Source organism: Hevea brasiliensis, chromosome 2, assembly GCF_030052815.1.
Source record: "Hevea brasiliensis isolate MT/VB/25A 57/8 chromosome 2, ASM3005281v1, whole genome shotgun sequence".
NCBI lineage: Eukaryota > Viridiplantae > Streptophyta > Magnoliopsida > Malpighiales > Euphorbiaceae > Hevea > Hevea brasiliensis.
Genome location: NC_079494.1, coordinates 119,926,091 through 119,952,280, shown reverse-complemented (window position 1 = coordinate 119,952,280; position 26,190 = coordinate 119,926,091). Strand labels below are relative to the sequence as shown.

Genomic DNA, 26,190 nt, shown 5'->3' with positions numbered 1-26,190 from the left:
TAAAAAAATTAATATTTTGGTTGACTAGTAAGGTGAATAGTAATCAAAATGATTAGTAAATTAAGATGAAGACCTAGAACCAATTCTAAGCTTAAATGCTTAGAATTGTATGATAAATGTGAACTGTGCATCCTAGTCAAAATTGTTAAAAAGAAATTAAGGCCATAAATTTGAAATCCATGAAATATTCATGGATTACTTGAAATATGAAAAATAAGTCACCTAATTGATGTGAATAGATGGTTAGGGCTTATATGCCCATCACAAATGGAATTCATAAAAATATTAGTAACTCAACTTGAAATATAAAATTTGTAATTACATAAGTAGATTCTTAAATGTATAAATGAGAAAGGAAAAATGTTTTAAATACAATGGTACATGTGAACCATTGTTTAGAATTGTGATCAATATGAATAACATAATGAATGAATAAATGAACCATATTAATATATGAATGAGACATTAGTTCTCATTATTGTATAGAGGAGAAGTATTTTGAGTACAATGGTATAAAATGATAATTGATGTGAATTGCGATCATATAAATGATCAAATGAATGTATGAATTATAATTGAAATTTATTATGAAATAATGAAGTCATAAAACACAATATATTAATATTTAATGATATTATGTGCCCTTGTATTGCCTAGACATGTGTGTTAGATTGGATAGTTTGGCATGCCAATAGGGTATTGTTTTAGCAGTACTGCGAAAGGCTTTATGCCTGTATTCATGACTTTATGCACGTATTCATGGCTTTATGCCTGTATTCATGGCTTTATTCCAACATTCATGGCTTTTATGCCCGATTATGTGTTATCATGACTTTTTAGCCATACTGATTGCATACGTGGTTGACGTTCTGCGTTCCATGGTATGACGGCCCGAGGCACCGCGGTGTCCAGTGCCAACGACCCGTTATCCAGTTTAGTCAGCTTGTCATAGGTTACTTGGGCAGTGAAATTTATTGAAATAAGTTAAGAATACTAGCAACTAAAAATATTAGAAATTAAATAAAATAAATGAGTATGATGACCTAAAATAAATTAGAATAGTTACTTATTAGAAAGAATCGAAATGAACTTGACCGATATTAAAATTTACTTATTATGAGATAATTTGAGACAACCTAGCAAGTATTGAGAAAATGCTAAAAGATTAGCAAAGAAAATTATAACATAAATAAATATTGCAAATGTGACTTATATAATAATATAAGTATAAATTTATTATTTTTAGATCATTTTCTTTGTACATTATTACTGTACATTGGCGAAATAAACACTTCCAAAGAAGACTAAATTATGATAAAACATATTAAATTTTAGAAACCGCATGTGAAGTATAAATAAATATTAATTATCCGAATTTTGTTTCTATCTTTATTTGTATATTATTTTCTTGTTATATTATTGCACCACTAAGCAGCAATGCTTAGCGCGACGGAACTGTTTCCTTCGCGCAGGTACTGAAGCTAGAACCCAATGGACGTTTGACTGGGAATTTTGGGAGTTCTGATCTGCAGAAGTGTCTGAAGCGTTCAAGGTTGTCACCTCCTCAGCAATGCATGTAGATAGGGCTCACATTAAGCATATCATGTATTTTGTGTATGTTATTTATTTCTTATATTGTAATATAAATTAGCAAATTATAATTAATTTGTATATCGTGTAAATTAAGGATTTATTTAATTATTGCAAATGATGTAAATTAATGCAAATATGAGAATTTTGCTATAAGAATGGAGCATGAATGAATTTGTACAAATGAGTATAGATTTGAATTACATAATAATTTTTCAAATGATGATATGAGTATGGAAATGATTATGAAATTAAAATGTATGGATGTGATTTGAAATATGAGAAAACTATGAGAATGATTGATAAGATAATTATGATTAGATGGATAAGATTTTATTTTGAAAATATTATTGAATTTCAAACAGGTGAATATTGAAATATGTCAAACGATAATAAAATAGGAGAAACTCCGCTAGTTTCTCCGTCGAAAAATAATTGATGTTAAATTAAACGAATTCAAAATTAAAATAAAAAAATTAAAGTAAGATAATTTAGGGTGCTCCGGCACCGATTGTAGCACGCCTTGCTCGGTTACACTATAATCGGGTGAGGGGTGTTACACTCTCTATTTTTCACTGACTCCTCCAAAGAGCCGTTTCCAAGTCCTGATCCAGGTGATTCTGATGTGCTCAATATTAGCCCAACTATACCTGCCCCTGTTGAATCTGTACCAGTTGTTGAATCTGCCCGATTAACATCTATTCGCAGTCTCTTAGCTATTGCTGCAGTTTGTAAATGGAAACTTTTCCAAATGAATGTCAAAAATACTTTTCTTCATGGTGATTTAACAGAAGAGGTTTATATGCATCCTCCTCCTGGTTATCATTCTCCTCATAAGGTTTGCAAACTTCGGCGAGCCTTATATGGATTAAAACAAGCTCCCAGGGCCTGGTTCACCAAATTTAGTTCCACTCTTGCTCAACTTGATTTTTTCTCTAGTCCACATGATTCTACATTATTCACTTACCGAACTGACAGTGGTATTGTTCTTTTATTGCTTTATGTTGATGATATAATAATAACAGGAAATGATTCATCTGGTATTTCAGAGTTACAATATTATCTCAATTAGCATTTTGAAATGAAAGAGTTGGGTTCTCTCAGCTATTTTTTGGGTCTTGAAGTTTCTCAAAATTCTGATGGCTATTATCTATCTCAAGCCAAGTATGTATCCGACTTACTTTCTCGAGCAGGCATTACTGATAGCAAAGCAGTATCAACCCCATTGGAGCTCAATTGCAAACTTACACCTCTTGATGGCACTCCTCTTGATGATCCTACTTTATATCGACAGCTTGTTGGGAGTCTTGTTTATTTCACAGTTACTCGACCTGATATTTCATATGCTGTTCATCTGGTCAACCAGTTTATGTCTGCTCCTCGCTCAACTCATTTCTCTGCAGTACTTCGAATCCTTTGTTATATCAAAGGCACTCTTTTTCATGGTTTGCACTTTTCCGCTACCTCCTCCCTAGTATTATCTGGCTACTCTGATGCTGATTGGACTGGTGATCTGACAGATCGTGCTCTACAATTGCTTATTGTTTCTTCTTGGGTAATTCTCTTATCTCTTGGAGTAGCAAAAAGCAAACTATTGTTGCACGTTTTAGCACAGAATCTGAATATCGTGCTCTTGCTGATGCTACATCTGAATTACTTTGGTTACGGTGGTTATTAACTGATTTGGGTGTCACTAATTCTTCTGCTACAATGCTTCATTGCGATAATAGAAGTTCCATGCAGATTTCTCATAATAATGTATTTCATGAGCGTACCAAACACATCGAAATTGATTGTCATTTTGTACATCATCATGTTGCTCATGGCACCATATATTTGATTCCTGTCTCCTCTGTCAGCCAAACCGCTGATATATTCACCAAAACGCATCCTCCCGCTCGCTTTCAGGATCTCTTAAGCAAACTCAAGTTGGCACCTGTGCTACCATCTTGAGTTTGAGGGGGAGTGTTAGTATAATTACAGCAATTAACATGATTATAGGAGATTTGTGTAACATAATTATAGCAATTATTATTCTTGTCTAAATTAGCTCATATTCTCATGTATAAATAGATGTAATATCTCTGTAAATAAGATACAGATAAATACACAATCTTTTCCTTCGTTACTTATATTCTTTTTTCCAAGAGACTGTGTTTGCATTAATAGCACAAGCTTTCTTGGAAGAATTCCCATTTGGAATTGCCCATTCCAATTTAACCCCACGCTTTCCAGTATTAGAACCACGAGAAATAGCCCAAGAAGAGAATCCCCTGCATCCATACTTGGAAATCACTGAAAACTCATCTCCTAAATCCCATGTATTATGGTCAGAAAGTGGATAACAGCAGGCAGGAGAGCCATTGGAGTTGTCATCACAGGCAGGCAAGTCAATCGTTTCACAATCTGCCTTACACAAAGAAGAATCTTCACAATCATACAAGCCAATAACATTACCTGCTGATATCCAAAAGTGGCTATTTCCACTGAAACCAAAAGAATTCAAATCATTGTATTGGCGACAAGTAGAGCTACAAGGAAAGTCCACTAAAATACCATCAGACAAAAATTCAAGAACTCTATATCTTTGAGAGCCAATGTTGAGATAAAGGGTAGTGGAGTAGGAGCAGTAGAGCTGTAAAGCGGTGGAAAATGAGGCAAAGAAATATTCAAGTAAAATGGGAATGGAATATGCAGGTTTCCACATTTCTCATCGCACTGATTTGGAACCAAAAAGGGCTGTTGAAGCTCTTGATGCTGCTGAAGAGAATGGGATATGGGTGATTGATAAAGCAGTGAAAAGAGAAGAAAGGAAGTCAATACCAGAGGTAACATCGCCTGTGAAAGAGTTGACTATGACTGCAGGGAATATTTGGAAGGGAAAGAATTAGTGGATGTAGTAGTTTTAATAAAACTATGTTCATGACCTTTAACTTGCAATACAATATATAATGTTATATACAGCAGCAGCAAGAACCAGTTCACAAAAAAAAAAGTGGAGTAGAGTGTAAAGATACATTAACATTTAACAGTACACATGTAGATGAAGAGAGAAACAGAAAATGTTAGACCCACCCGGTGGATGAAGATGTCATAGAAGTTGTTGGAGAAACAGGAAAAGATTGGTCGGTGATATGGGCTACAACTGGTACCTCATATATAGAATAGAGTGCTTAGGTGCAAGTATTTGGGTATTTGCTACAGAGTTGAGGCTTCCAATTCCAGTTTCAATGGCTGAGGTGCGCAGAGTTCAAGACTAAATAGGGAGTTTGCTTATATAATAATAATATAATAGCTAGCCATCTGCATGGGTTGGTTTTTGAGCTTTGGTAATTTAAAGATTGGAAATGTAATTGTGCATCTAGTTTCCGAATTACGGAATGTCAGATTCATATGTTCCTTTCCCTGGTTAAGCCTACGCCGTGACACCTGTGCTAATTCAGTTTTGGGTTTTGCTGTGCTTGTGGGCTATGGCTGTGAGCTTCTCCTTGTGTTGGGATGTTCAAATCAGCGTGGCAAAGCTTAGAAATATGGGCATGGGTTAAGGGTAATGGATTTCTTCAGAGCCTGGCCGCCTGAATTCAAATTCCAGCCCACTGATGGGATATAAAATTCGAGTCGAGCCCATAATAAAGAAATTTAAAATTACATTATTATAGCTCAAAATAAGATACTTTTTTGGTTAATTACTTAAATTAAAACACATGAAATAAAAAGCTAAAGATTATAACTTGATTGGAAGACGGAAGAGAGTTATGGCCTTATGGGTCCAAATCAAAATCCAAATCCAAATGAGTCAGATGAGCTGAAGATTAAGCAAATCTGAAGAAAGCCCAATTATGGTGAGGAAAGGTTTCTGCAAAGTGCAAAGCTCCTCTTTCATCGGCGTCTTTTCCATACATAAACACAAAATATAAATGTTTAAATCCAAACCAACAACAACAAACGTCAACTCACGCCATTCTTTTCTCTCTTTCTGAGAATTTTTTTTTAATTTTTTAATTTTCCCAACTATACATCATGATATTGTTGTTGTTACTCTACCAATAAAACCCACACACAAAGACCCATCTGGTCCTGGTCTACTCTTGCTTCACTTGAATCACTTCACTTCACTGTTTTTTTCTTGGTGAAGATGGATTTTGATCAGACCCGCTTGGTTGGTGACTATATCCTGGGACCCAGAATCGGCTCAGGTTCTTTTGCCGTCGTTTGGCGCTCCAGGCACCGGCAATCCGGTAGAGAAGTTGCCGTTAAAGAGATTGACAGGAAATTGCTTAGTCCAAAAGTCAGTGAGAATTTGCTTAAAGAAATTTCCATTCTTAGCACTATCGATCACCCCAACATTATCCGCCTTTTCGAGTCCATCGAGGTAAACCACGTATCTACCTTGTTATGTACTTGTACCACGTTTTATTAATTGGTTCATGTTTGAGAATTTTTTTTTATGTCCTCTTGTTAGACGGACGATAGGATATTTCTTGTATTGGAGTATTGCGATGGAGGTGATCTTGCGGCCTATATTCATCGTCATGGGAAAGTATCGGAGGCTGTCGCAAGGCACTTTATGAGGCAATTGGGTACCGTATATGATCAATGGTCAAGTTTGCTATATATATATATATATATATATATATATATATATATATATATATATATAATCAGCTGAATATATATGTTTGGTTGTTAATTTGCAAGTAATTTTCGAATGTTTATGATAATTGGGCGATTGGGTCTATTCTTAACCTTTGAAATAATGTTTGGCCGTTAATCTATAATGGAACTAGTGCTGTTGCCTTATCGGGTCATGTTGTCAGCATTTATGGAGTTTTCATGGCTATTTAATTTCTTCAAATTGAGCTCTTGAGAATTTTATTAACTTTATGAATACTTTCCGTTTCAAGGATATTTAAGTTTCCAGGCGTTTGTTGCTAATACGCTGCTAGGATCATCGTTATCTTCTTCTTTTCCTTGCTTTTAGTTTAGATCATGAGGAAAGTTTCGGGTTGTTTTTGTGCAGCTGCTGGGTTGCAAGTGCTTCAAGAAAAACATCTCATTCACAGGGACTTGAAACCACAGGTGCCGCAAGTTATTGTCAAAATTTTATTTAGCTTTTAAGAGGGAGTTTGTCTTAGTTTATAGCTCAGCTTATAAGCTCTAAAGACAAATTTTTGGGTTTAGAAGATGAGCTTGTATGTTAAAAAAAAAAAAGTTGGGGTGCTTATAAGCTAGTTTATCCTCATTTAATTTTCAAAATTTCATCATAAATCTCATTTAATATCCTTTTTGCCATTTAATAATAAATGTGTTTGGGTTTATAAGATGAACTTGTAAGTTAAAAAAAAAAATAAGTTGGGGGTGCTTATAAGGTAGTTTATCCTCATTTAATTTTTAAAGTTTCATCATCAATCTTATTTAATATCCTTTTGTCATTTAATAATAAATGTGCTTATAAACTATTTTTTACAGAACACATCAATTACTTATCATTTTACTTATAAATATTTTAACCAAACATGCGTCTTACTACCATTTATAATATTGTTTGATTTAGGCGTGGCTTTTGTGCTACAACTAATTAGTCTCTTGGCTTTTATAACTGGATCATAATAATAAGGTGATATGTCATGATGCTTGTAGAACCTACTTTTGTCATCAAATGAAGCAACTCCACAATTGAAGATAGCGGATTTTGGATTTGCCAGGTAGGAATTTTTTTTTTTTTTTTAATAGAAGTTCTATTTTTTGGGCACACAGCACATTGCCCCTGTTTCCATTTAGAAATTGCAAGAGATGCTCTGCACTAGACATAATCTGTGAACTTACATCATAAATTATCTACATATGATGTTTTATGATTCTCAGAAGGGAAGTGCTATTATATTCTCTATTTTTATTAACAAGAAGTTCATTTGTCATTAGCATACTGTACCAAACTCAAGCTATCCCTATTGCCTTTTTTTTTACTTGCCTACAAGATTCCTTCAAAGTTTATTTGGGTCAATTTATTTTCATAAGTTATCAAGTGAGACAGTCTCATGTCATGATTTAGCCCTCAAGTAGACCATCTGGTGGGAGAGTGATCATCATCATCATCATGAATGTTTGAATGCTATTCAGTTACGTACTTCAAATATATAGTTAGTGAAAAAGCCAAATATTGCTGAATGAGCTAATTTAGTATTTTGATATTTGGTTAGAGAAGTCATGGAAGGACTGTTCTTAATGACTATTGTCAGGCATCTGTACAATATTAGTTTTTGAGTAGGTTATAAAACCAACTTTTTAAATCTGTGACAATTAGTGAGCAGAAAATTTCAGTTCGCTAAGAATGTATTATAGGCAACTTTATTGGATAGGTGAACTTTTAAGATCTTTTACATTTCTGAACACCATAGACTATGATAGTGAACTGATGTCATTTTTTGCACTTAATCATTTCCTTGATTTACATATTTTTCAGGTCCTTGACCCCCCAAGATTTGGCTGATACGCTGTGTGGTTCACCATTGTACATGGCACCAGAGATTATTCAGAATCAAAAGTATGATGCGAAGGTGATGTAACTGAAATTGACTATGATTGTAACAAATTTTGCCATTGCTTGTTATCTATAATTTGAATTTGTTGGTATGTGCAGGCTGACTTGTGGAGTGTTGGAGCAATTTTGTTTCAGCTGGTGACGGGCAAGCCACCGTTTGATGGCAATAGTCAATATCAGGTTTTTGGAAGAATTAATTTGAATAACATATGAGAAACCTTATTAAGACTTCCTTTTCATTATAAGCTCAATGCAGAAGTTCTTACCTTTTAAGTTATTGTATTTTCTTCTTTGCTGTGCTCAGCTTTTTCAAAACATTTTGACATCCACTGAGCTGCAGTTTCCACATGGTGCTTTAGAGGAGTTACACCCAGATTGTGTGGATCTGTGCAAAAGACTTTTACGCCAAAATCCAGGTCACAATTACTAATATGCCACATTCTGTGTGCGTATAAATGCACATGCTAGTTCTATGTGTTCTCGTGTGGGTGGGTGGGTTTAGTGGTGATAGTATATAATCCAAGTTACAGATAGAGGGGTTAGGTTTGGTGTTGTGTGTATATTTAATTCATTTATTACATTGCTATCAAGAGTTAACTTACATTGCTATCAAGAGGCCTCTGTGTAACACTTTGAACTTTGTTTTCAGTCATGAGATTAACATTCAAGGAGTTCTTCAATCACAAGTTCCTAGGGGAGCCAAGGTGACATTCTAAAGTTAGATCATTTTTTTCTATAAAATATCTATGGGTGCTTTTATTCTGTATCATGATTGTTTGGTCCATTAGCAGTGAGGTATATTCAAGCTACTTAGATTTATTAAATATACAAGAAATTCTGTAGGTTAATGGTGGATCTTTATTAGTCTTCTTTACTTCAATAAATAAAATCAGTGATTGGGCAGTTTGATTCTTCTGTTTCTGATAAGAGATTTTGGCTGCATTGAGAGCATCCATTTACTCGGCTAATAGAAATTCAAAATTTAATTTTTCTGTACATCACAGTGTAGTGCATGGAAAAGTTCCTGGCAATATGTCTTGCACCAAAAGTGTTCATGGGTCTATACCAAATATTGCACATGATAGAACAAGGAAATCAGTTGATGGAAGCCAATGTTCATCATATCAGCCTGGAGGTCTAATTTTTATTCTTTTATGTTTTAAAATTCCAGGGCCATTTAAGCTTGTGTTCTCTGTTCAAGTGTTGATTTTGTCTTTTCTATTCAGTTGTTGATTCATTGGAGTCCATTGAGAAAGATTATGTTCTTGTGAATTGTCATTTTGCTTCAATGGAGAATCTCTCCTGTTACTCTGAGACATCCTTGCAAGATAACTCTGCAACTAGAGTTTCTGTTTGCCCACCAAAGAAGAATGATCAAGATATAGCAGTTACCATGCAAACAAAGCAGCATGTTGCTAGCTCTTTTGGTGGTGCAGAACATAGTTTAGTCCACAGATCAGATCCATTAGATACATCATGTTCACCAACCATATTAAGTGAAGTGAAAGAGCAATCTATGCTGCATCCCTCAAGAAGGCTCCACTTGTTACATCAGTATGTACAAGCTGTTGCAGAAGTAGCCCAGGAAAAGGTGAGTTCAGCATTTTCTATTTAGCAATATCTTTTTCTATTTGAAATTATTTGGTTAAATCTGTTGATGTTGCCTAGACTTCACATATAAAGTTGAGCCTCTTCATTTTCTGAAGTGAAGCAGCATAAATTCCTGGTGAGATGAATTTATCCCATTTAAACTGTATGAATGCTGCATATATGGATGGAAGGTTTTTGAAACTTCTTTGTTAACAAAATGTTCAATATAAGTGCTCCAATGGACTAGTTTTATTCTTTCCAAAATGAATGAGCTACAGCCGAGGGCAGACCTAGTAATCTCATCTTTCTATTGCTGGGTTCATTTATTTTAATTGTCCTTTATATCTTATTTATGTTTGGAATTTGATGGTGTTACAAAAATCCAACATCATGGTCATTGAGACAAAAGGCGTTTGTGTCAACAATTATCTGTAGGCTGTAGCTGATGTTTCCTGGTCTTAAGAGACCATTAATTAATGTATGAAACTTTTAATTGCTATTACTTGCAGTACAATGCAGGACTATTTCTGGAATCATTTTCCGTTGAGCTTGTTGTTTTGGCCATATGGAAGAAAGCTCTTCAAATATTCAGCTCCTGGGTGGCCTCAACTGCAGGAAGTAAATCGCCTGAAAGCAGTTCGGCTAATGAATCTACTTCTGTTCATGGTGGCATAAGAGACAAAATAGATTTTGGCAGGCCTTCGTCTGCCTGCAAGTGGGCAGAGCAAGAATTTGTTGCTGCATATGATCGTGCAGAGAAGTCATCACATCACATTCAAGATATGGATGGTTGGGCTGTATATCAATGCTTCCTTGTGATGTTTGTTTTACTTATCTGCAATTTAGTCAAAATATTTGTCAAATTTGTTGCAGCTGCTGCTGAGATGCCTGATGCCATGGAAATAATATTCCAGAAGGCTCTAGCTGTTGGGACGAGTGGTGCTGTGAGTAACAATTACATGTTGCAAGTATGTTCATGTTTGTGGTACAAATACATTAATGCTTCACTGGCTTTTGCCTCCTTCCAGGTAGACGAGTATATGGAGAACAAGGGTAGTGCAAAAATCTCATACTCCAAAGCAATGGTTCTACTTTCTTTTATTGTAGAAGAAGCAGCTTCTCTACCTCTGAAACCTCCATTTATACTGACTCCTACCAATGAGAAAAGAATACAAAGCTACATAATCAACTTGCAGTCCCATCAGTCTCACTTCTAATAAAGCAGCCGTTCTATACAACTCCCCTGAATCCCATACCAAATTTACAAATGGTGTACAGGTATTTTTAGAAACGACCTTCATCAATTACTGGTACAGCCTGGAACTCAAGGTCAGATTTGACATGCAATTTTGAACTTTGCATGCTGAAGTGGACACAAAGTAATTGGTTGACATGACTAGGGAAATGCTGTGGCGTGTACTGGATGTATAGAATTGTACATGTCTGACTCTTGGCATCCAGTGCGAGATGGCATCCGTTTAAAGGATTTTTTTTTTCTTTTTCTAAATAAACTGTAAAGAACCGTAACTCTGAATGCTCTGTAACTTATAAAAACTTTTTCTATGGCAAGAAAAAATGTAGTAAATGTCCATATGATTTTTCCCACCCTTCTACCTCAAATGCTATGTTATGCTTGTAGCAATGAGGCTTTTATGTCCATATGCCTCGTGGTAACAAGTGGAAAGCGCAAGTGTCTGAAAACAAGATGATGGTTAAAAACTATAATATCCAACTTTTTCTCTCCTCAAGTTCCATAAGCACCTGCATCTAGCACATGATACAACAATCAAAAGAAGACGCTTGATGGCAAGGTTAATTTACATTTCTCATAGCGTCAGCACTAGTCCCCACCAAGCCTCTGTTTGATATGAGAGAAGTAGGGAATACGGATGTAAATAAACACTGCCTTTGGATGAAAGGGGCCATATCAGGGCCTATTCAATAGTTGATGGTTTCTTATCTAAGTCTATTCCACGGAGTTTTTTAGCTGCAGTTGCATGGTTCAAGAAAGTAAATGAGCAAATGTAGATACATATGGTACACACTTTGCACGAAAAAGTCTTCGTGATCTGCAGGTATTCTAATTTAGATAAAGGGGGGAAATAATAAATTACATGCAGAAACAAAGATTTCTTTGTTTAAGCATGCAATATCAAATTGAAGCTTCCCCATCAATACGTATCCTCTTGGAGCCTTTCTCCTCATATTGGCTGCCGATGGCGACAACCCTGTTTTCCTTGGCCTCCACTGAACATCTTTTGTAGGGTTTAAATCCTGTTCGACGAGCCTTTAGCTTTCCATGTCCAAGCCCGATAGTCAGCAGCCCATCCTCTCCACTGTACTCACATCTAGGCAATGCATTTTTCTCCACTTCATGATGGCTAGTACAGGATCCCCTTATCTTGCTGGTAAGATTCAAAAGTGATGCATTTCCATCTTTCTCATCTGTGTTTTGCTTGTCTTCAACATTATCCTTCTGGTGTGCCTCACCCTTCAGATCATGTGGTGGAGAGAAGCTTTGTGGCAATACCTCCCTGGAGAAGAGAGCTTGAAAAGCCAGCCGCCCCTGTTCCATAAGTGACATGAGAGTGATGTAAATGCAGACATAATTTTCTGGGACAGACATTGTCATTAAAGTTTCAGGTTGCATTTGAATAGAAGGTTTGAAGTCACAGAATCTGTATTTGACGAAAAAGAGAATATAATCTTTAACCAAATATTTGTGGGTATTTGAATTTACACTCTTTTGGCAGGTATTTAAAATTCATCATCAGCTTCATCAACATTCATGAATCTAATCTACATTTTGTCAATATAATTAACTAAAGAAAGTCCTTGCATCATAGGCCATAAACTAACATCAAGTTCAAATTAATCTGCTTCAAATTCTTAACCATCCAATATATATCTCAAAGACTGAAACATAGTTTACCTCTTCAGATACCTCCTTCCATGAATCACTCATGTTGCTGCTACTTCTACTGCGACGACTACTAGACTCAGTAGCTAGATGATTTGTATCAACTTCTTTTGACTCTTCCTTTTCTTTCTCAAGCTTCTCTGGTGCATCTGTCTCTACTTCACTACTAGAAGATGTGTTTGAACCACATGAAGAACGGTCAACCTGTTTTCTGTTTTTCATTTTGCTTGAATCATGAATCTCAGGTGCTGTTGCAGCCATCTCATGGTCAGTAGCTTTTGATACAGTATTTTGCTTTGGACCTCCACTCTCGTCAGAGTCAGACAATGACAATGTTGGTGATTTAGAGGCTGAATTCTGAGCTTGCAAAGCTTCAGAGTGTTCTATATCCAACTGCTGATCTTGCAAATGAGGATTTTCAGGTGTAGTTTCCTTTCTTTCTGTCTTGGCTGCAGGAACTTGGCCAGCATCCACTGGTGGAACTGCAGTTGCAGCAGGAGGGCAGCTAAAGGCAGCATGAAGAGGAGCACAGAAGGGGAGTAATCCATGGGCTGCCCACCATGCAGTTGCTGCTGCCACAGTAGCAGCAGCAATAGCTTCCATACTGGGAGCTGAATTCATTTGCCTTGATGGAAAACCTCCTTCAGCACATGGTGGAGAATCTGCAGAACTTTCCACATTAGCATAGGGCCAGAAGGTAGCTGCAAAGCTTGCTGCAGCATGGGCTGCCTGGTTTTGTAGCAGTGTAGATACAATGAGACTCGAAAATGTGGAGGATGCATGGAGAAATGATCTATAGTCATCTTGATTATGGTGAGTTGGTGTAAAGGAAGGATAAGTATGAAATGATTGATGAGTAGAAGATCTTGGCGCATTACTTTGATGTTCAGTAATAGTGGATGCAGCTGGATATGAGTACAGATTGGGATGCCCATGAACTTCTCCTGTTGGTTGAAATATGGAGTCCTGGAAAGACACATCCGAGGGAGCAGTTTGCATGCATGTTCCCAAGCTCCCATCTAGAACATGCACAGGGACATGCCTTGGATAATTCTGCACAGCTTCCATCTCATCTGTTGGCAATGCATTGTTAAATTCATTTGAAGTCTTTCCCTGAACTAATTTTTCATGAAAAGGGCAGGATTCCAACTTTGCAGCTTTATTAGTGCCATTATCTTCAACTGTCTGTTTGGCATCAGGCTTATCTAGCTTCTGATTTCCATGACGTTCAATGGTGATATAGGATTCATTAGTTGCATCTTGATTTACTACCTCCTTCAGTGAAGGTATGAACTCCCTAAAAGAGCATGTTTTTTTTAGTGCCTCTGGTGTGGATACAGAATTCTTGTTCGCTGGACAGTGACTTTCTTGGAGAAGGGTAAAGACTTCTGAGCAACTGTCGTCCTCGTTTTCTTTTCCATTTGCATGCTTCTCATCTCCAATGGGTTTCTGGATGCATACAACAGGGAAAGAAAATGATAAGAAGATAAAATCAGTTAAATGAATAAAGAGGAAAATGAAATTTCACCTCAGGAAGTGGTTCTTTCTCCAGGTCCAATGCTTGTTTACAATGGGTAAAAGAAACTGAATTCAAAGGATTTCTATCCTTCACTGCCACCTGAGAAGGCGTAGGACCCACACCAGTCTTTCGAGGATAAGGATTGCGTGGTTTCCTCTTAGGACGTGGAGGTGGAATGTCTATGTCAAGTGCTTGTCCTATTGGAACACCTTTAGCAACAGCCTCCTTCTCTAACTGCAAGTGAAATATCTTTTAGTCTCTTCTAGAGAAGAAATTTGAAAAAAAAAAAAACTGTTCCAAGGCCCCAGTTCAATAATATCACCACCAAATTTGATGGTAGAAATATAACTTAAATGGTGTTACAACTTCTATGTTGTCCACAAAAATGAAATAGGATTTTGTTTTGGTTCAGAAAAAACGAAGTACCATGACTGCCATACTGTAACATGTCAAAAACACCGACAAGGTATACATTCGCAGAAGAGCTCTTTTTTTTTTTTTTGGATCAAGTTGTCTATAATTCTAGCCATATTGAATTAGCTATGAGCAATACAGTCATATAATATACTAAGACTCCTTTTCGTTTTATGCTCTTCATTCATTCCAGGACAATTCTAGTTATTTGAATACCTTTTAGACCCCAAATCCATTAAGGTTCCAGAATTAAGGATCCTATGTTTTTTTTTAATCAAAATTAATCAATTAGACATAAAATTAACGGCATGTAGCCATGTCCAAGCCCTTTCATTATAAATGGATTTCCAAATGCATTTAGTCATGTCAAAGCCCTTCCATCATCTATGGAGCTTCCCAGTACATAATACAAAACCTGCATCAGTGATGCCAATTCCACTAACAAATTGGCCAAATGCTCCAGTAGTGCAGGTGTGAGAATCAGTAACCAACAGAACCTTAAAACTTGAATTTGAGATTTGACAAAGTAACCTTATTGTTGCACTTGCACCAAGGCGACTCCTCAAATGCACACACACTGGAACAAACTTCACAAATACCTCGTTGACCAATCTATGGAATGTCAAGATGAAGAGGATGATTATTGAAAGTAAGGGGCGCATGGTTCTTGGGGGTTCCGAACTGAACTGAACTTATTTTACTATTTTAGTTCAGTTTGGTTTTTCACTAAGAACTAAACAAGAACCAATTTTATACATAAGTTTTTCTATTTTTTTTAGATATATTATATCAATTTAATTATATAATAGTACACAGTTAGGATTATGACAACTTACTATTATCTTTCATTCCTCTATCTCTTCTTAACAATTTTAGTTATAAATACATTAAATCACTTTATAATTTTTAATTATAAGTGTACTACAATATTATATAATATGCTTAATCCTAAATTGTATATGTATTTTTAATTAAAGATTATATAATTAAGAAATAGGTAAAAGGCATATTATATGATATATTATGTATTAAAAACTAACTTTAAAGCTTAAATGGTAATTTAGGTATGACTTTTCATGGAAATAATTGTGTAAAATTGTTTCAAGAGCTGAAACCTAAATTGAAACCAAAAAAACAAGAACCAAACCAAAACAGAAACATTGAAGAATCGAAGTGGAATCATACCGAAATTTCAATTCAATTCCACTTCCTAGGTAGATATCGAACCGGAACCAAAACTGCACACCCTTAATTGGAAGTTGATAGTGATTCACTTCTAAAGCCATTAGACCAATATCTCTTCAAAAGGCTTCCAAGAGAGTGTGAAAGCCCTTGTCCTAAAGTTTCAAGAGTATGTTAGGAAACTAGTGGTTGAACTCCTGGAATGGAAGATCTGTGAACATCCCTAAAGTTTGCATAGATATATTGCTGAAATATGGTATTTGGTCAGATCATCTGCACTAATTTTTTAACAAAGACACGTCACATGATAAACCAGTCATGCCACTTGGTTCTACACACTGTCACCTCATAAATTGACACAAGCTGCATTGCTGACTTATTTCCATACTGCCGATGGGATGGGAATCATAGGATAAGAATTTATCACTAGAAATAACCACTATGCTTTAGGCAACAGGACATATAAAGCATTCACTCTGCTAACTGAGTTAAAATCTTCATGCTAATCAACAATAACCATTATTCATTGATAGGAAAGGAAAAAAAGGAAACTTCAAGGATACCTCTTTCTTCTTTCCAAAAATCCAGAAGATGAGACTAAAAAGCTTCTACATTTAGAGCACTAAGATCCTCTAACAAATAACAGAAAAAGAAAATTCATAAAGATCTTCCATGCTTGCTCATTTAGCATTCCCTTGCAAATTAGTGCAAAAACAAAACCTCACATCCCACCCCTAACCCCCCAACCCAATCATACACAACAGAGACACACAGGAGTGGGGGGAGAGAGAGAGAGAGAGAGAGGGAGGGAGAGGTGGAGAATTGAGAGTCTTAAATCTAAGAGTTTTCTTTTCCCTCTTTTTTTTGGTCCATTTTTGAGGCTTATTGGACTATGCTACAAAATGGCCAATTTATTGTTTGGGAGAGAGGGAGAAAAGTGCAAAGGGAGGGGGCTATTCATCTTCCACCCTCATAATAACAAATCATCTTTACCTGTAAGTCAGTGATGTAGAACGAGAAGAACACAAAAGACACAACAAATTTTCAACTTTATTAATTCTCAATATCAATAACAAGAATGATAAACTCCCCTAAAATATGTAGAGTTACAATCCTCAACAAGAAATTACTAAGCAATATCTAATTAGGAATCTCACACTAATGCTAAAAGGAAAATACTAAACCTAATTACTCTTTAAATATTGCTAAACAATAAAAATATAACTTCTTAATTAAATTTCCTAAACAATAAAACTAAACTTGTGAATTTTACAATGAAAAATTAAATCAACATAATTCCTAAATAGCATCTTCCTTAACTGCATCAGTTAGCCTAGTGATTCAATACCAGGACTTTGATTCTCCCAGTGTGTGCATTGGGACAATAAACCATCACGCTAATGGCCAAGTTCTATGACTAAGAAAATATGGCATAAGTAACATGTGGTAATGAACATCAATACCATGTGTTTTTTAGGCTTTTATTTTATGCTCATTGCAAAGCATGTTAAGCATTGATTTTGTAAATCCACTCTCAAAAACAATTTTTACCCATGCATTGTCATCATTGGCATTGTCACAACTAGATTTTTACCCATGCATTTATAAAAGTTTGGCTTTGACTATCCATGATACAAGGATCTTCTTCTTTGTGAAATATTTGTTGCTTTCATTAATTAACTAAAATCTTTCCCCATTTAAATTTCTGCACTCTTAAACTTAGTGCTCACCAAATTATCATATCCAATTATTTTGTTAAATCATAAATTTTGAAAGTCGAATTTCTTAATTTTGTATTCTCTTCAATTCCCTTTTAGCTAAATTCATTGCAAGGCTAACCAAAGTGGAAATTTATAAAAAATCATATTTGCACATTCCCTAATGTTAGTAAACAAAAAAGGGGGGGCTGGTTTGGCCAAGCAGTCAGCTTGACTCCTTGGCCAAACCAGCCCCCCTTATTACCAGAATGGGGAAAAGAAATTGTGATTTAAGTCAAGACAAAGACACTGAGAAGGTTCCACATAAGTAGCTTGTGTATAATATTCTGACAGGATGGAACAAGCCAGAACCTCTGTAGATTAACCAGAAGCAGATAGATTAAGCTACCAATTTGTTTGTGTGCCACTATGCAATGGAAAGTCAATCAGTTGTAAAGGCCTGAATTTTCCTCGTATCTTAGTTCTGATAGTTTGGAGAAGTGCTCTAGAGTCAAAGGGTTTTAAGTTAAGTAGAACGAAAACAGAATACATGCATTGCAAATTCAGTGAAGGCCAACCTGGTGATAGAGAAGGAGTTAGTTTGAATGGAGTGGTACTGTCCCAAAGTAATCACTTTAAATATCTAGGCTCATTCCTTCAAGTAGATGGGGGATGTGAGGAGGATGTTAGTAATAGGATTAAAGCCGGATGGTTGAAGTGGAGATGTGCCACGGGAGTTTTATGTGATCGTAAGATTCCTAATAAGTTGAAAGGAAAATTTTACCGTACAGCCATACGACCTGCTATGTTATATGGTAGTGAGTGTTGGGCACTGAAAGAGTCGTATGCGTCTAAGATAAGAGTTGCAGAGATGAGAATGTTAAGGTGGATGAGTGGCCATACTAGATTAGATAAAGTCCGTAATGAGAGTATTAGAGAAAAGGTAAGAGTGGTGCCAATTGAAGATAAGTTGAGAGAAGGGAGATTGAAGTGGTTTGGTCATGTGAAGCGTAGACATACGGAGGCTCCAGTTAGATAAGTAGAGCACATTAGGTTAGAGGATAGAAAGAAAAAAAGGGGTAGACCTAAATTGACTTGGAGGAGAGTAGTACAACATGACCTAGAAGCATTACATATTTCTGAGGATTTAACCCAAAATCGTTTAGAGTGGAGAAAGCGAATCCATATAGCCGATCCCAAATTTTTGAGATAAAGGCTTAGTTGAGTTGAGTTGTCTTAGTTCTGATAGTTGTTAGCAGTACTCAGCTAGTTAGCTTATGTAAAGCTTCTATTCATTCTAAACTTAAATCTTTGATTCAAGGCTGGTTGGTTACTCTTGACTATATTAAGTACCATTACAGAAAACGAAATATTTATATCATAATTAACTACAACATAAACATGTGGAGAATATTTATTGATACACATGCATTATGATGTAATCTTGATGTCATTGTACTCCAATCACGATTTTGAATATCTTATGGTACACAACAAAATAAATTTGGTATATAAAACATTATGCATCATACATATGCCCAATTCAAATAATATGGTGCCATTTGATTATTCTCATGAACTTTAAAAATATGCATGTTTACTTTGGATCTGTGCTTATAAGATTTAGGCTCCATCAATTTCCTAGTAAATAACATGTTTTTTGAAAAAAATTGAGAAAATTATTTATTTTTTATTTTTTGATTGAATACTAGAAACTAGTTGAAAGTAATTTTTTCGAATTTCAAGTACTTTTGAAAATATGAATTTTCTTTGAGTATATAATACTGAAAATGTTTGGATCTACAAAGACTTCTTATTTTTTCTAATTTTAGTTAAATACGAGAGCATTCGTTAAAAAAATGATGAAAGTAAGAGAGGGAGGGGGACCTTGTGGGTGTTGTTTATTGACAACAATCCAATGGTCGATGACGACTGAAGATGATCACCAAATCATTGATGCATCTAAAGTCACATGGTTAAATATTTTCCTTATAGATTCCTTCCATTTTATAAGTTTGTGATAGTCTAGAAAAAGACATACCAATTTGAAATTTGCCTAGAAAAAACAATCTATGTTGGAAATTTTCTTTAGCATCCCAGACAGCAGAAAATGTGGAAAATGCCAAGAAACGTTTTCTGTGAAAAAAATGGAACCTTAGACAATTGCACGAACACTTTTTCAAATACATATATATATATATATATGAAGACATTCAAAGACATTTATCAATAGATAGAGATTTTATGATCATTTCACATCTTGTGCAGCCTTTAGAGAACACAATGCTTCCCTTTCTCTGGTGTCAAAATTGAAAGAAATTGTATCAGAATAGGAGGGAATTTATTTCTCACATATCCAGACTACAGCAGCACTAAGAGTTATACTTCTTTACTATAAGAACATATTGATTTTATTATAACATCAGCAAAGTAAAGCTTACAATTCTGGTATGAGAAAACTGAAAGTGACAGTGCTGCAGAAACACTAGCAAGCACCAACCTACTTTGCTTGACCAGAAGACTTGCCTTGCTCAAAAAGAGCCAATCCTATCTCGGGCAGAGGTTGATTTGATGGCGGAGGAAATTAAAGCAGGCAAAAATAAAAATCCTGATAAAGACTGAGGAGCATCCCAAAAACAAAAGAGCAAAATACTGCTGAACTAAGCCTAAGGAAATGATGTATTTACAAAAACTTGATAGCTTAGGATATTCGTCTCTGCTTACATTGTAATTTAAAATTAGGAAAATATGTTTGGTTGGAAACTTGGAATCTTGAGAATACTTGTTTTCTATTTTAAGCAAAAATCAATAAACAGCTTATGGGAAGTAAGCAATGCAAAACAACTGCCAAGAACTAAGATCCACACTTTTGACCTTCAAGGAAGATGGGCAGGCAACCATCAATGAACTTGAAGAAATAAATTTCAAGAGAAGAGAATGACAACATGGATCATCCATCCAAATAAGATACGAAAAATTATGTCAACTTATAGAGCAAGAATAACTAGCCTAGAGTAGATGCTAAAGTGAGCTACAGGTCAAATACATGGCTCAATTGAATTTAGAACCGAGCCAAGACCTAACAGGACTTGAACAAGCTCACCTAAATTGGTTGCATGCATCAAAGTTGGAAAATTTGCTTGGCAGGTTTGCTATCTTCATTAATCAGAGATTTCCAATGAGAAGGAATGGTCAGGAAATTAAGATATGGATTAATGTGCCCCAACTGCCAAAATGATCACTAATCTACTATACATCCACTGTAATTTCCCAAGTTGCCAATCTATAAATATGACTTAATTATTATAACTACATAAAAGTATACTACCTTCCAAACTCCATAAGAACCTTTTTCTAAAAAGTTTGTCACCTTTGTTAAGATCAATATCCATAAACCAAAGGCCTTTGATTAACATTTTTATCGTATGACAGATGGTCCAAACATATCTCAAGAACTGTAATAACCACATACGTCCTTGTTACCATTAGTCACTTCTGGAAGTAGTCCAAAATTACAGTGAGAGGAGCTTTAGACATAACAATGATGTCATGCCAATCATCCTACATCACAAGGATATAACAGCATCATGCATTACAGTGGACCCCAGCAATCACATAAGATTAAATCTGACTACTCATCATGGAATCATATAACGGCCGTTACGTTATGTTATTTATAGGGTTTAAAGGAGGCTGTTACCCTTTAGGCCGTTATTTAAGGGCCTATTTTGATTTGTAGAATAACGGCCGTTACCATTATTAAATAATGGTAACGGCCGTTACCAATGTGGCAGAATTTGTGGGCTAGTGGGGGGCAAAAATCACATGATTTTACCAGCCCAAAACAATCCAAAAACTACCGAATTTCAGTCCAAAATAGCAGAGAATAATTCAGAGTAATAATTCAGTCCAAACTCACTTTTTTACTTTCAAATAATGCTCCATTCTCTAGTCTTCACCTTCATAACTCATTTTCTCTTACTTGAAAACAAAAGACAGTAGTGAGCAGCCCCCTATTGAGTGTTCAAATTTTGTTCTTGCAAACAAAAGGCCTTAACATTCTCTATTCTCTAGTCTACTACAAGTTCTACAACCTTGCAAGTTGCAACGTCTTAAAAATGTGAGTGTTCTTTATTTTTTTGGTATTTATGTCAATTATTTACTGATTTTTTTTCTTTTTTTTTTTGCATATTTATTGTTGAAAATTATTGTTAATGTTAGATTTATTGTTAAACTTATAGTTTATGTGTATTTTTTCTAATGTTGATTTATTTTTCTAAAAAACAAGTATATAATTGTTATTTGTTGCTTCTTGAAACATTTTTAGAATTAATTTTATTAAAATAATTATTAATTACAAAATAACATCAAATAAAATTTTAATTTTTTAGATATTTCCTATTTGCTAAAACTAAGTATAAGTGTAGATGTTGGAAAAGTCAAGACTATCAAGAACCTCTTAGACATTCATTTTGCTGGTAATAAGGTTAGTTATTTACAATTTATATAATTATTTCAAGTCTAAATTAGTAAATGTTAATGATGTCCAAATATGATAGATGATAACGTCTTTATTTGATATATAAATACTTAGCATATAATTGTATATCTTAATTTTATTTATTTCTACCAATATCTACTCATTTTATGAACTTTGCAAATTTTTCAAAAAAATTTGCGTAGCGCCAAGCCGTTACAGGCCCATTTCCATTAACTACGACCGTGACCTTGATTGTGACTGTGACTGCGACCGCGATTTAAAACCATGCTGCTCATGGTCATACAATTACATGTTGGCCTGAATGACAGACACCAGTACTACTAGAAGACCTGACCTTCACAAGTTATTGCACATAAATTCAATTTGCTTGCTATTTTTGAACCTTGATTGGTATCAGGTTCCAATCCTAAACAGCACAAAATTCTAGGTTTAGTCATTAGCCGAAATCGTCCTTGTAGTACTGCAAGATCAACTTACTTGAGTGCCAAAACTAAGAGCATCCATAATGTCAACAAGAAGTTTACAAAGACAGTTTGATAGATAATGATGCAACCTACAAGACCATAAAGACCGTGAAAAGGCCAAACACATGAAAGGGGAAAAAAATGCTCAGATTAAAAATACTCTCCTGGGTGCTTGAGTTGACAATTATTAGTTAAATTATGTCAAAGGCTACAAGCAAAAAGTGTTCTGCATAGCCAAGCTCTTAATAATCTTTTAATGCTCAGTTTGTGCGCCTGTGTGTCTTTTGCAGATCAGACATACGAGAAAACAACATACACATTCAGTTTACTTGCAGAGAGCATCAATGAAAAATAAACACATCAATAGAATTACACCATATAAAAAAAAAATAGTTAACAATTTAATACCATTGCAGGATCATCATATTTCATGATGCCAAGAGATATAGAAATAGAAATATAAGTTGATATGAGACTCAGGCAAGTAGGTGTTGACTGACCTTTGAAAAGAATTTCTGCGCATGACTCCTGATCTGCACAGCAGTCTTTGTTCCTATATGTTCTGCGCACCACCAAGCAAGACACACAAAGAAGAGAAGAAACAATGTTCAATTAAGAGAAAATACATAACATTTCATGGCATTCCTAACAGGAATAGCCAGATCATTCCCCTAAATTAATTATATAATTAGACCATAAATTAAAATTAAAAAAAAAAATCAGTTAGAACATTAGTGATAACTGAAATAAAACAATAATGAAAGAGAAGTTAAATAATCATTGCAAATTATAACCTTCTATGCGCTGCCAAGCTCGTCCATAGAGCTTCAAGGCTTCTAGGAATCTATTATGCTCCTCCTCTGTCCATCGTTCACGTTGCTTGGTAATTGTATAAGGTTTTCTTGTCTATCATTGACGTAACTTCATAATTCAGATACTTCAACGCTTATTTTACTACTTCAATTTCCAAAATACAAAATAACTGAAAATTCTAAAAGCAATAAATATAAATAAATAAATAATAGATTTCTACCTTAATAACCAAGTCTTCTCCGGAGGAGTAAGTGTCCATTACTGGACGTCGGCAGCTAGCGCTGCTTCAAATCCTCTCTAACGGGCAATGGATAAAACAGAAACCTCCTTTCATTTCTTGTAATACTGAATACTAGAAATAAAGCCGTTGTTTTTGAACTCCAAAATAACTGGTAAGTGAATACTACTGCAAAAAAAGAAAAGAAAAAAAAAAGCCACAAAAATCGATAGAGATCCGTAGGTGAACAATTAGGAATGCCAGTTCATATACACTGTGTATATGCTGTATTTAAATTGAATATAAATCCTTTAAGAATTTTAAGAATCCACCAGAACAGAGAGGGAGAGACAGACAAACAAAAGCTTCTCCGAAAGAACTAATAGAAAATTCCTTTATTCAGAATCCTCACCAAAACGAACGCGTAGATGCCAAATCCTTTAGAAAGTGACAAAGAGGATACAGAAAAAAAAGGAGGAAAAAAACTTGAATCAGTAATCAACAAGCACTTGCATATATCCACCTTTCAAATTCACCAATACATCAAAACTATTCAAATACGAAATCCTCTCCTTGGTTGCCGAGAAACATTCACCAAAAATTCAAATCCAATATTTTTCATATCACAAGTTAAATAATAATAATAATAATAATAATACTAAAGAGCAAACGAAGCCAAGATGCAAAGTGAACTTGGCTTAGTAGAAATCAGATTTCCTCGTCAATTTTTCTCGGCAACCAAATGGAGAGTTGAATAGGGAAAGAGCCCTAGAAAATGCAAGAGAAAGTACCTTCCGGTAAAGCCATGGGGGATTACAACTGCGGAAGCACGGATGGAGTCTGCGATCACACACGTACTGGACTCACTGGAGACTCACATGGGAACTAACAGTTTCCGGCAATGGTGTGTTGGAATCAGGAGAGGAAAAAAAAAAAGAGAAAATGGAATGGAATTCGTATAGAGAAATAAAGGCCGCAGTAGAGGAAAGGAGAGAAGTGAAAGGGAGTCTCGGTGACGGTGAGACGTAAAACACCACAAACTGCAATTGGGTACAAAGGAGCAATCTCAGCCACTATAATTTCTTGTGGATTTATTTTTGTTTAAAAATTCGCTAAATTATATTTGAGGCTGCAAATGAAGTAAAGGGTAAACTGAGGAGAAAACGGGGCGGATGATGCCATGTGGCGAAGATTTAGTGGCTGATTAGGCTAAAGCCCACCCTTGCACTTTTCTGAATTTCTTTTTCCCAATTGCCTGTTCATTCATCTTCGAATATCAGCCACAAACTCTAACTCCCTCTGAGGTTATCTGCGTAAAAGCGCATTCAGCTCTGCCCTTGCGTGAGCCCCATTGGTGACGTACCTCTAGAAGGACCGGTTTTATCCGGTAGTACGTGTGTATGGACAGTGTAAAAAGCGGACGGTATTATGCCAACATGGAGATTGCTACCGCTACGTGGCGGTTTGTAGAAAAGTAGCCAAACGAGAGCGAAGTTTACAGTTTGGTGCAGTTCGTGCAGTGTGACAGCTTGGCAGCCGACCTTTTGATGGTGGTTTCATTGTAGCCACTTGTTTAGCAGAAATTATATAATTCGACGGTAATACCACATAACATGACTTGTTTAATGATTAATTAGTAAAAAATTATTATATAAATTATAATAAAATTTATAAAATTAAAATTATCTTTTTTATTTTGAAAATATTTTTTAAAAAAATTATAATTAAATTCATTTATATAATATTTTTCACTTATTAATTATTAGTATATATATAAAAAATCATATCCTTATAAAAATTTCTAATTAAAATTTAAATAAAAATATAAAATATTTCATATAAATAATTTTCTTAAAAATAAATAGTTCAAATACAATACCTACCACTCCTTATATTTTAAAAGTGAAAGAAATTTAATTAAATTATTTTTAATTAAATTAATATTATTCATATATAGATAATTTATAAATTTGTAATTATTAAATATTTATTTTTAAAAAATTAATAATTATTATTGATATATTTATTTTTATTAAAATATCTTTTTATGCAAATTGCTTTCCTAGATTTCTTCGAGAAGAGACGTGCATGCAATAGTTATGCTGACATGTGGATGGATAGAAATGAATGGGCCAGTAGATGGCCCAATATTGTAGATGAGCCTCCCGGTAAGGCACTTACTATTGATTCACGATTCTGGCCTAGTTAGAGCCTATTGACATCGTCTTGTTGGTCCAAATCATTTATGTAGTTCTTTAACAGGGATCAAGTTGATTCAAGACAAGCCCAAGGTCCCAACACCCATCACAAATGAACTACACCCAAATACAAGAAAACAGGTAGAAAATTAATCTCTACACTTCAGCATAGCGACAGAATTGAGAAAATTGTGTTCTTGTCATTGATGGCTTTTAGTATTTTACTAGTCATAGGGGCCAAATTCAAGATTCAATGGTTGCAGCCACCTCCCATGGTTGGTGACAGCAATTCCTGTGATGCATGCACGATGATGTTACACCATCAGAACCCTTCGTAAGACATGTGCTAAAGCTTTCAGTTTCGTCAAGGAACAAGACATTGTTGATAGACATTAGTAAAGTTTTGTTGGGGACGTTAGGCTGCTTCTGCAGTTCTGCTGCCATTTGTTCAACGCGCTTATCTTTCTGCCAACAGCTCTTTCTTAAGCAGATATAAGTCCAGATCAGCTAAGCAAAGTCGGATGGCTTAATTCAAAAGGAATCT

At 35.1% G+C, this 26,190-nt stretch overlaps 2 protein-coding genes across 7 annotated transcripts; one reads left to right on the top strand and one right to left on the bottom strand.

Annotated features, from left to right (window-relative positions):
• The first annotated feature begins 5,336 nt into the window (after positions 1–5,336).
• On the top strand, positions 5,337–11,312 carry LOC110661675 (serine/threonine-protein kinase ATG1a). Of its 2 annotated transcripts, XM_021820370.2 has the most exons (13): positions 5,338–5,962; positions 6,053–6,170; positions 6,611–6,669; positions 7,231–7,295; positions 8,054–8,147; positions 8,231–8,311; positions 8,436–8,547; positions 8,781–8,835; positions 9,136–9,266; positions 9,358–9,722; positions 10,231–10,510; positions 10,595–10,665; positions 10,750–11,312. In XM_021820370.2, the coding sequence occupies exons 1-13, from the start codon at positions 5,726–5,728 to the stop codon at positions 10,936–10,938; spliced, it is 1,857 nt and encodes a 618-aa protein (XP_021676062.2). In that variant the 5' UTR covers positions 5,338–5,725; the 3' UTR covers positions 10,939–11,312. The 2 variants fall into 2 exon arrangements, with proteins under 2 accessions (XP_057997200.1, XP_021676062.2); XM_058141217.1 differs by having other exon boundaries at positions 5,337–5,962; positions 10,231–10,665.
• A 316-nt stretch (positions 11,313–11,628) lies between these two features.
• Positions 11,629–24,518, bottom strand: LOC110661674 (protein LATE ELONGATED HYPOCOTYL). 5 transcript variants are annotated; one of them, XM_021820369.2, is made up of 9 exons: positions 24,240–24,518; positions 23,861–23,886; positions 23,452–23,637; positions 23,213–23,324; positions 22,919–22,980; positions 14,170–14,394; positions 13,520–14,090; positions 12,654–13,303; positions 11,629–12,287 (listed from the first exon to the last, which is right to left on the bottom strand). In XM_021820369.2, exons 3-9 carry the CDS (start codon positions 23,488–23,490, stop codon positions 11,874–11,876), a joined length of 2,073 nt encoding a protein of 690 aa, XP_021676061.2. In that variant the 5' UTR covers positions 23,491–23,637; positions 23,861–23,886; positions 24,240–24,518; the 3' UTR covers positions 11,629–11,873. The 5 variants fall into 5 exon arrangements, with proteins under 5 accessions (XP_021676061.2, XP_021676057.2, XP_021676056.2 ...); XM_021820365.2 differs by having other exon boundaries at positions 12,654–14,090; positions 23,805–23,886; positions 24,240–24,517; XM_021820364.2 differs by having other exon boundaries at positions 12,654–14,090; positions 24,240–24,517.
• Positions 24,519–26,190: the final 1,672 nt, after the last annotated feature.